The 11585-nt window shown below is 38.2% G+C and overlaps 2 protein-coding genes across 2 annotated transcripts; one reads left to right on the top strand and one right to left on the bottom strand.

Moving 5' to 3' along the window:
• Positions 1-1376: 1376 nt before the first annotated feature.
• LOC141611575 (alpha-L-fucosidase 2-like) lies at positions 1377-6405 on the top strand. Its single transcript, XM_074430152.1, has 3 exons — positions 1377-1859; positions 3862-4010; positions 4240-6405. Exons 1-3 carry the CDS (start codon positions 1541-1543, stop codon positions 6325-6327), a joined length of 2556 nt encoding a protein of 851 aa, XP_074286253.1. The 5' UTR covers positions 1377-1540; the 3' UTR covers positions 6328-6405.
• Positions 6406-7049: 644 nt separating this feature from the next.
• On the bottom strand, positions 7050-11345 carry LOC141611576 (uncharacterized). The gene is made up of 5 exons (XM_074430153.1): positions 11251-11345; positions 9714-9904; positions 8693-9084; positions 7684-8571; positions 7050-7491 (listed from the first exon to the last, which is right to left on the bottom strand). Exons 2-5 carry the CDS (start codon positions 9894-9896, stop codon positions 7230-7232), a joined length of 1725 nt encoding a protein of 574 aa, XP_074286254.1. The 5' UTR covers positions 9897-9904; positions 11251-11345; the 3' UTR covers positions 7050-7229.
• Between the last annotated feature and the right edge of the window lie 240 nt (positions 11346-11585).

Raw genomic sequence — 11585 nt, 5'->3', positions numbered from 1 at the left:
CTCGCTCGGAGAGTTTTGCAACTTGTAGAGTGCATTATATACATCCTAGGTAGCACTAAAACGGATATGGACACGGACACGACACGGACACGTAACACGAAATCCTATGAAATTTAGGACACGGGACACGTTTTTTAAATTTAATAAAATATATTTTTTGTAGTTATAAAGTTTGATTTTATTTTATAAAAGTATTTGATATTAAATTTAAATATGTGAAGGTAAAATTTGGCATTGATTATATAACTCATTTTCATTTCCAACCAAACCTATATTCTAATCAATCTCCTTCAACATCTCATTTTTCGTCTAAAGAACATCATTCACCCCAATTAATGTCAAAATACCAAGGACACGCGTCAAACATTCTAATCAATCTCTTTCGACATCTCATTTTTCGTCTAAAGAACATCATTCACCCCAAATAATGTCAAAATACCAAGGACACGCGTCTGACACGTGCCCAAATACCTTGGACACGCGTCGGACACGTGTCCAAATAAATGTAGGAAGTTAGACACGGCTTTATAGGTGTCTGACATGTTTAGGCGTGTGTCCGACGAGTGTCGGTGTCCGACACGGTGTCGGACACGGGACGGCTGATTAAGAGAAGTGTCTGTGCAACCTAGTATACATCCTACATCCCGAGAGACTTTTGCAACTTATGCACAATGCATTATAAAGGTAAACAAATAAACGGGGAGGACAACGAAGGGAGTATTTTATAAGTTGGAAAAAATATGAAGAGGGGAGAAATAAGGAGTGTGTTTTCAAGAAAAGAAAAAAAAAGGAAAAAAAAGCGATATTCTACATGGTATCCCTTAATTTTTCGACTTTCTACATGGTAACCCTACACTTTTTAAAACATACATGGTATCCCTGAACTTAATTTTCCGTCAATTAAACTCAGTTTTAGGCGTTAAGTGATGACTTGGACGCGTAACCAAACTTGTCATTTATTATCCCTGACATAAGGACTCTATTAGGCTCTTGATCTTAATATTTATTGATATATATGGGTTAAATGGGCTAAAAAAATTTTGCCGGAAAATTTATTGATCTCCCGCCAAATTATCACGTCAAAAGATGGATACTGAGCTTAATAGAGTCCTTATATCATGAGATGATAGATGACAAGCTTGGTTACGTGTCCAAGTAATCATTTAACGCCTAAAACTAAGTTTAATTGACGAAAAATAAAGTATAGGGGTACACCTAGTGATAATGACAACAATTAGAGGCATCATGTATGTTTTAAAAAGTGTTGAGGTACTATGTAGAAAGTAAAAAAATTAAGGGGTATCATGTAGTAGAAAAAAAAAAAAAAAAAAAAAAAAATTCAGGGTTATAGTAGTACAATGTGCCAGTTTGCCAATAACAAGATCCAACCATAATATCCAAGAACCAGAGTGGAAGAACCCCATACCATGTCTTATCCATATAAGCTATAAATACCACACGTCCAAACTCATTCATTTTAACCTCAAAACACACACAACATTCTTCATCAAACCTTCAAGGGTCACATATTAACATATACATGGACCCTTGTCATCAATTTCAATATTCTCTACTTGTTCCTCTATGTCTTTGCCTTTCTTTTTATCTTTTGATTTTAGGTTGTATCGGCGGAGTCGAAAAAGATGGTAAAACATTAATAAAAGAGGGTGAATTATTATGGAAGCCATCTAAAAGTATAAATAATAATGTGGATGACGATGTGCAAAGTAGTAGTAGAGCTCTTAAGATTGTATTTAAAGCGGAAGCTAGAAATTGGACTGATGCTCTTCCTCTTGGAAATGGACGTCTTGGTGCTATGGTTCATGGTGGTGTTTTCTCTGAAATTATTAATCTCAATGGTATGTTGCATTTTTTTACTTTTGTACAATACCAAGTATTTTACTGCGGAGTATTACCTGTTATGTTATCTATGTCATTCTCATATTCGAAAATTTTACCTCCTCTTAATATATCTCAAAACATTTGGGTATGACTTCTTCCATCTCAATCAATATTTTATATTCGTTTAGTTTGTTTTATAACAAGAAAATAAAAATAGTCGTAAATTATTGATTGACACAGAAGAGTATAAAACCTTTTTATGACAAATCTAATAATATAAGTTTTGTAAATTGTTTTTTAGAAGTGTCTTCTTTGTCAAGTATAAGTCAAAGTTTTACTTCAGAAGATAAAAACAATAATATATTTTGACTGAGCCACATGGTTGTAATATGAAACGAGGGAGTATTTGATTGATTTTGTTCTTTTTGATAATTTTGATTTAATAAAGGATATTTGTTGCGTGCATTAGAAATTTATGGTTGCTTGTTGTGATTATTGTTGTTGAGATTAAACATTATGGTGTTAGGTGATTGGAACTTGGTAGTTAAGCAACTATATACTCCGTATTGAGTTTAAGAAAATAAATAGGAACGTTTTATGTCAATGATACTCAGTATTTGTGGACTAAGAGTAACGCTACGTGCCTACGTCGTCTATTTTTAGTGCATAGTTTAGATTCGGCACTAGAACAAGTGGAACCTTAGGTATCTGGTGATGCCATACTATATGTGTCACACATCTCTTTAAGAATTGAATCCGATTAGCGAATTTGGACCATTTAATTACCTCTATACCAGATGTGGCACATTTTGATAAGAATAACACCGATAAGTCGATGAATATATAACTAAATTAATCGATATGAATTGAGTTAAACTAATTAAAGGCTTTTTTGTTTCAAGCGTTGAAAATACACTAGTATTACAACTTAGTCGGAAGAATTTTACGGTCATTGTAGTACTAGAAAACAGCATCCATAAGTTTTGTTTTAGTTTTTTTTTTTTTTTAACCTCAAGACCCAATTTTAGCTGGTGAATTGCATCACACGTACTCATCATAGTCCAACCACCGTTAGAAATTGGCTAAAAGAGAATGTAAGGTACAGAGTAATTATATTTTGTAGATATTGAAATTCTGTGTATGAAGTCCTGACTGACACACACGTGAAGATTTCATGACAGATTGAGGAATGCTCCAAATCCTTGTCTCTCCAAATTCAGATCATTCGTGAATTTAGATCAATGTTGCACATGCTATTATTTGGCTCCTACTAATAATCACATTGCCTTTAATTATAAGGACGTTTTCATAAAAGTGTTGCATATACTAATCCCAAATGAATTTGGGTAGAATTCGTAACGTGATCCCGGACCAAATACAGAGAAGGCGGTTCACTTATATCTAAGGGAGAATTCATGAACTTTTTTTTTTCAAAATGGGTTTCTCTAACAAACTAATTAGCTTGAGTTTCAAAATATTTACCCAAAATGAATCTACGTAGGATCGGTTTTTGCGAAGCTAGGTAAAGAGATCAAGTCGCTCACTCGGTAGACGACTTGAAGTCAAACCGCTGCCCCGCTGAGCGACTTGGTTCGCTAACATATTCACACCAAAACTCCCCCTTCCCCCTTTGTGTCAAATTAAGGTGACTTCTGCCCATTGAAATCGCTGAGGCGGACGACGACTTGACCTCAAAACGCTCGCCCCCTGAGCGACTTCACACAATGTCACAAAGGCAAGCTTTGGGTGGACTAAAATGACACTTTGGGTATGGTCGCTTAGCGGGAGAACGACTGAAATCCGAGCCATTTTGAGTAAATACTTTCAAACTCGACCCATTTCGTTAATTTGTTTGGCCTGGAGACCCATTTTGGAAAAAAAATATTCAAAATGAAGCTTTGATTTATAATAATGTGGTGCTGAGCGTTGCTGTAAATTGTAATGAAGGTTAACAGCTGATACTTGACATAGTTTGATAACTTGATTGAATGATGTTTGATAAATTGATAATCCATGTAGAGGATACGCTTTGGACCGGAACCCCAGGGAATTACACAGATCCAAATGCTCCAAAGGCGTTAGCAAAAGTGAGAAAGCTTGTCAATGACGGCAACTATTCGGAAGCTACTACCGTGGCGGACAACGAACTTCCAGGAGCTGCATCTGATGTATGTAATATGTTTCTCCAATACAGTTTTTATATTAAGATTCTCCTAATTAGTAGCAGCAGTCGAGCCAGGATTTAAACTTTGGAAAGGCTAAAACATAGACGAGTATTTTAGGGCTTGGTGAATTAGTTATCGATTTTATCCCTTAATTACTCGTATATTACATTCAGAACTGAAAGAAAACATACACGAGATTTTCTAATCTTATGACTACTTATTACTTATGAAGGTTTACCAGCTTTTGGGGGACCTAAAATTTGATTTTGATAATGCAAATTCGACATATAAAGAAGAAACATACCATAGAGAGCTAAACCTGGATACTGCAACGGTGACTGTGCGATACTCTGCTGGCGATATTGAGTTCACAAGGGAACATTTTGTATCGAATCCTGATCAAGTGATTGTGACAAAGATTTCATCTTCTAAAAATGGTTCGCTTTCATTCACAGCTTACTTGGATACCAAGCTACAACATCGTATTTACATCAATGACAAAAACCAGATCATATTGGAAGGTAAATGCCCAAGTAAAAGAAATCCACCCCAAGCCTTAGATTATCCATCAGGAATCGTATTCTCTTCGGTTCTTGATCTGCAGATTGGCGGTGAAAATGGGACGATCCATATTACAGACGGGCCAAAGTTCAGAGTTGAAAATGCAGATTGGGCTGTCGTTCTTCTGGTGGCATCAACCTCGTTTTCTGGCCCATTTACCAAGCCTTCAAATTCCGGAATTAAGCCAACTTCAGAAGCCCAGAAGATGATGGACAACGTGCAGAATCTCTCATATTCCACTCTTTATGCCCGTCATTTGGATGACTATCAGAAACTCTTCCACCGGGTTTCTCTTCACCTGTCAAAAACCAGCAAAACAAGTTCAGTCGATGCTATTCCGACATCAGAGAGGATAAAATCATTTCAAATTGATGAAGATCCGTCACTGGTGGAGTTATTATTTCAGTACGGTCGTTACTTGCTTATTTCTAGTTCACGGCCTGGAACTCAACCTTCGAATTTGCAAGGAATATGGAATAAGGACATTAACCCACCTTGGGATTGTGCTCCTCATTTGAATATCAACCTTCAAATGAACTATTGGCCTTCTCTTCCTTGCAACCTACACGAGTCCCACGAGCCACTGTTGGAGTACATGGCCTCCCTCGCTATCAATGGTGCAAAGACGGCAAAGGTGAACTACAAGGCTAATGGGTGGGTAGCCCACCAAGTAACTGATATATGGGCTAAAACGTCACCGGATAGAGGGCTAGCAGTATGGGCCTTGTGGCCCATGGGTGGAGCTTGGCTGTCGACTCACTTATGGGAACATTATGCTTATACAATGGACAAAAACTTCTTACAGAACAAGGCATACCCTTTATTAGAAGGAGCGGCGTCATTTCTTTTAGACTGGTGGATAGAAGGAAAAGACGGTTTCCTTGAAACGAACCCGTCTACTTCACCTGAACATATGTTTACCAGTCCGGATGGTAAACCTGCAAGTGTTAGCTACTCGTCAACCATGGATGTTGCGATAACTAAAGAAGTATTTAATATAATAATATCTGCAGCTAATATACTGGGTAGAAATAAGGATGATCTTGTTCAGAAAGTCCTAGACGCTCAGAAAAAACTACCTCCATATCGAATCTCTAAAGAAGGTTTACTTATGGAATGGGCCCAAGATTTTGTGGATCCTGACCCGAATCATAGGCATGTATCCCACTTATTTGGTATATATCCAGGGCATACTATAACTCCTGAGCAAGATCCCGATCTCTGCAAAGCTGCAAATAACAGTCTTTATAAGCGAGGCGAAGAGGGTCCAGGATGGTCAACTGTGTGGAAAGCTGCTATTTGGGCTAATCTTCAGAACAGTGAGCATGCTTATAGAATGGTTAGGCATTTGTTCAACTTGGTGGACCCAGACCGCGAGGGGAGTTTTGAAGGAGGACTTTATAGTAATTTGTTCTCAGCACACCCACCCTTTCAGATTGATGCCAACTTTGGGTTCTCTGCTGCTATATCAGAGATGCTTATTCAGAGCACTGTCAAAGATCTCCATTTGTTACCTGCACTTCCGAGGGATAAATGGGTCAACGGTTGTGTCAAAGGTTTGAGGGCCCGCGGTGGGATTACAGTGAGCATTTGTTGGACCGAAGGAGACTTGGATGAAGTCGAGCTTTGGTCGAGTAGCGGAAATTCTATTAAAAGAATACATTACAGAGGAAGTACAGTCATGGCAAACATCATGTCTGGCAAAGTATACACATTTGACAGAAGTTTGAAGGTTGTAAACTCATATTCTTTCCCTTAGTTGATTTGTTTCTTGTTTTTCATCACAGGTATACACTGATATCAAGAAGTATACTCCTCATTGAGGGCATTGTTTGGCTGTTTTTCTTGTCATTTGGCCACTTACAAACCAGCCTGATGTAAAATAAGAGTAGTTTCAATTGAAAATTACTGATCTTTAACTAAATTCTGAGAATACGGGTCACAGGACGGCTCTACTCTCGACTCTAGACTAACATTACTAACCTGACTAGAATGACGCAAAATGAATAACCTAACAGAAGACATAAATTAGACTCAAACCGAGCAACTTAAACATGTCACAAATCCCGACTTGATGTGATCTGACACATGCGTGGCCTTGAACTTCACCTGGCTCGATATTGACCCGATCCAAAATGACCGTAAAATCAGTAATTTAAAACTTGAAATAAAAAAAATGCATAACAAGTGACAGAACCATTAAAAAACACAGCTAGAATGACCCAAGTTAGTTGTAACTGATCCGACTCAAAACCGACTGCCTAGAGATGTTTTCATCAGAACGGACACATCTAAAATGAGCTCAGAATATCACATATGAGACATACCCAAACGACTCAGAAATGAGCTAACACAAGCCGCGAGGTGCACCGTATACACGAAACGAACTGATCAGAACTTATTGAAACATAGCCAATCCAGTCGCCCGTTTGTCAGAGATAATCTTTATTTTGTAGTGAGAAGGAAGATATCAAGGATGGTACATCAGATTTGTGATATATACAGAATAAGTCACACAAGCCTCTATGGTTACATCAGATGCACTGATGCAGAACAAATGATCTACATCTGAAATTCTAAATGTCATGAGAATGTGAGCATTTAAGTTAACCTAACAAGTCACCAGTGATCTGTAGGCCACCCGAATAAATCTTCGTAATCTCAATGATCTTCTTGGGGTTGGTCATGATTGCCACCTGCATCAGTTTCAAAATGCACCCACGGGAGGATCGATTCAAGCAACATGGCTAATGGACTACGATTAGCCAGCTCACGGGATCCACGGACAGGCCCACGGGAACCCTGGTACTCATTCTCCTCCATGTCTTCCATCCAGGGGTCAATCATCAATAAGTTTTCCAGGTCCTCTGGTGGTAGGATAGTCCCTGAATCGGAGAAATCCGAAACCAGTAAATGGCCATACCTGAAAAATGAATGTGAAAGAAACCAAAGGAAAACATTACTTCAAAAGTAATAATCTATGTCCAACAAACTAGGAAACTACAGCAAGGTATAATAAAACAGTTTCACTATGGAAGTCATAAGATGAATTATTTCTTCATATAAAATTGATTTAAAAGCAACCCGTAAAGAAATGAATGAAACAATAACTTACTCGTTTTTCTCTGACGGAAATGCTTCTTTTCTCACACAAGCCCACGTATCGATTTCGCCAGAGTCGTGATTCAGAGTTTCAACCACTTGTAGAGCGGCATCTTTTAACAATTTGTGCACATCCGGCAGCCGCCATATGATGTAACTCCTCTCAACATATATCCTTATTAAATGATCTAAAGAACGGATTCCGGTATCTTCAGATGTAAAGATGGAAGTGTTAGTTATAGCAGTCCATGCTTGATCATTCAAAGGAACCTTTTCAACCAGCCTCTTCAGGACCGAAGGGTGAACTGTCAGAGCCTGCTTCATCAGACCAACAGCTGTCTCCTTTGAAGATGCTTCATTTTCAAGGTAAAATCGGCAAATGGCAAGAGAATAAGCAAAGTTTGGAAAGGTCCACAAAGAGTTACTGCTTGGATACTCTTCCGAGAACTGTTCTAGCCATGCATACTCCTCGGCCCTTAGAGAGAAGTAATCGATACAAAAAATTGCACCCATTGGATCAGTGGGATCAAGTGAAAGTAGAAATTTGCATACTTCTAGAGCGGACCTATGGCATCCACGTCGGTCCAAGTTCCTCATGTGGTTAAACAGTGATACAAAAAATGGCTTGTTAGTTTCATGGGTGTAGTCTAGTCTGCAGTTTCCATTCGACGGGCTGAACATAGGATGCCATGCATACTCCAGAGCATATAAACATTTAGCAATGAAATCAGATGCCGTTTGATATTCACCGGAGAATCTAAAGTAGTCTGCTAAGGTTAAGAGTGACTCTACATGATAAGGATGGTGCATCACATTAGTTGCCACACCATTGAGATCATCAATTATCTTTGAAAATTCATAGGCACTTTGAGCTTGGATATATGAAGCCGAGCGCACATACCTGTATCAAGAATTACCATAACAATTTCAGGAAATAGTTACATATATAAACTTTTTGGCCCCATTAAAAATGGAAAATCGGTCGTAATTTCATTGAAATAATAAAACAAAACAACACTTACCGAAAGTAATGGTACCCGTTTTTATTTTCTAGAAGCTCCATGGATAACGAGCCATCCCATCTCGGCCAATGCTCAGATGGGGAGGCAAGAAGAGACTTTCTATGAGCATATCCTCGGCGTTTTCCACCATGCCCTCGGTTGGAAGTGCCTGTCTGGTTAGCATGCTCAAACTGTTTGACTACTTTAGAACCAAATATTCTCCGGAGCTCATTTTCAGCATTTAAGAGCTTAGAATTCACATTTAAGATGGTGGATTTGAGCTGATGTGATTTCAGACCATTTTTACTATTTTTCTTCTTTTTCTTTGATTTCTTTTTAGCTTTTGCGCCCTCAGCAACATGACAATCAGCCTTTATCACCAACCCATCATCACCTTCATTTGGCTCATCGTACTGTGTCAGACATCAACAATGAGGTAAAACAAATTAAAGAGCAAAAGTTCAGGTGCATTGGTGCTAGACCAGGCAAAGCTGATCCCACCCGATAAGGCTGACCCGAGACCCAAAAATGACCCAAAATGCGTCACCCAAAAGTGACCCGACAGACCCGAAATGACCCTACCCACAGTAACCCAATTTAAGTGACCCAAAATGACACGAAATGACTTAATTAAGGCAAAATCATGACCCGAAATGACCCAAACGACGCAGATTGACCCGATAAGTTACTGACCTGACCCGAACCCGACCCAATGTGACCCGACCCGAACATGACCCGAATGACCCATTTGCCAGGCCTAATTGGTGCAGATGATTTGGATATAGCAGACAGAGCAGCAGTACTCCAAATTCATTATAGGCAGAAGACATAATTTACTATCCAGACATAAAATAATACATCAACTACGATAGAGAGACCTAAACTGGATAACCCATAATGAGAATTGCTTAAAGAACTGCTCACGGTTATATAAGAAACTTTAGCGAGTCATTTTGCATTGTTCCATTTACCATTCTACCAAAGAAGACAAACTCTTATTATTTCTTTAAAAAAAGAAAAGAAAAAGAAGCTGCACACACACCTGCTCGCTCTCATGGATGCCATCGTAATCATTAAGGAGGTCGAAAAGGTTAACAGAAGGAGCAACAGAATCAGACTCATCCTCCTCAATGGTATCCTGCAGCTCTTCTGCAACTACATTGGCCTGTACATTTTTAATCTGCTCCTTTTCTTTCAGTGCCTTCTTATATAATCTAGCAGACATATTACTCCCTGGATGAATAACAAATAGGCCAGCAGTGAGCATCAAGCAATCGAAAAATGAAGCGTCAATTGTTAGTGCCAAAAAATAATATATATGAATTCAGACCAGAACACCAGTCCCCCTGAAAAGGAGTGATGGGTTGCTCAATTTACAGTAAACCACAAAAAATGTTGGCAATATGAGGACTGGTGGACTTTTGTACAAGCAGAGGCCGCGGGTAAACTGAAGCAAAGAGGCCACTATTGCCATATATTAGCAATACAAAAGTTTCAGCATTCAACTAGATAAGACTATAGAGCTTTGTTTGTATTGCATTCCGTTTCCCATAAGGAATTAAAACTGATAAGGGCGGTATATTTCATAAAGGTTCGAATGGCAACAATCTATTTATCGCTACAAACATTTGGTTCCTCCATAAGTCATACCCCAGTCCAAATCCACAACTGTCGCAATATAATGCAGACTTGGCAGTTATGACAATAGTGATTATGTTTCGTCATAAACCAACATATATGGCATCAGAAAGTCAGCACAACCTCTTGATCTAGTATTAGCTACTCCCTCTATTCATGTGGAAATTCAAGTAAATTCGCTAAATTTCCATTTTAGGTAAAAAATGAGCGAAAATAAATTAAAAAGAGCGTGCACAGTGCACGGGCTTCAATTTTCTCATGCATTTTTCATCTCCCACAAATTTGGTCCAACAACAAATGTAGTGAACTATTGTTACAGTATCAACTTTAACACATTAAAAACACCAATAATTACAAATCGCGAGTTTTCCATCGACAATCACTAATTGTGTCTTCTCGAGTTCATGTAATTATAAGGTAATTTCCCTTACAAACATAAAGTCATCAGAATTTCGTAGTTACATATTCATCCCATTATGTTATTCCCAACCGGTATCAACTTTGACTATTAATTCTCCAGATTTAGGTGATCAACAAGCCATATAACGTAAAATTAGTCATGTTTGATTCGAAAAAGCTATACTGATTAAAATTTTGGAACTATTGGTCAAAAGGGGGCGATAGTTGAAATAGGATGAAAGAACCACAACACAGACTTCAATGCTGGCATAAGTCCCCGTTCTACGCAAAAACTCCAATAAAACAGTCATTCGGTATACAACGGTTTTACACGATAATTACGGCCACTTCTATACCTTAATATACTTGTGCAGTTCTGCCTAATGACATAGGAACTCAATTGCAATAATATATATAACAATAAATAATAACAGAAAGTATCATGTAAATTTGTAACTTTAACAAAGTTGAAAGTTGAAACTCGCAATGAATAAGAAATTTATATGAAAGAATTGAAAATTGAAATTGGAGGAGTTACATACTTGCCTGAAGGAGATGAATGTAGACTTTGACGAAGATTAATAACAAGAAGAAGAGGACGATCAATAAATCAGAGAATTAGCAAATCTTAATTCGCAAGTTATTTAACTGGTCAGTCCTCGTATTAAGTACGCGCTAAAGCTGACTTTTTTTATTTCAAGGTCAATAATCAAAATTTTTAGAGTGGTTCATGGTCGTCCCGTCTATTAAACCCGGTCCATGTCGCCCGCTAAATAAGCGAGTACGGACAAGGCCTTTTAAGAAAAATACAAAGACCCAACCCACTTACCCGCCCCAAACCCGCTAACCCGCTTATCCGTGGGCCAAAAATTTAACA

This window comes from Silene latifolia, chromosome 11 (genome assembly GCF_048544455.1).
Source record: "Silene latifolia isolate original U9 population chromosome 11, ASM4854445v1, whole genome shotgun sequence".
Lineage (NCBI taxonomy): Eukaryota > Viridiplantae > Streptophyta > Magnoliopsida > Caryophyllales > Caryophyllaceae > Silene > Silene latifolia.
This window is presented reverse-complemented; position numbering and strand designations above follow the sequence as displayed.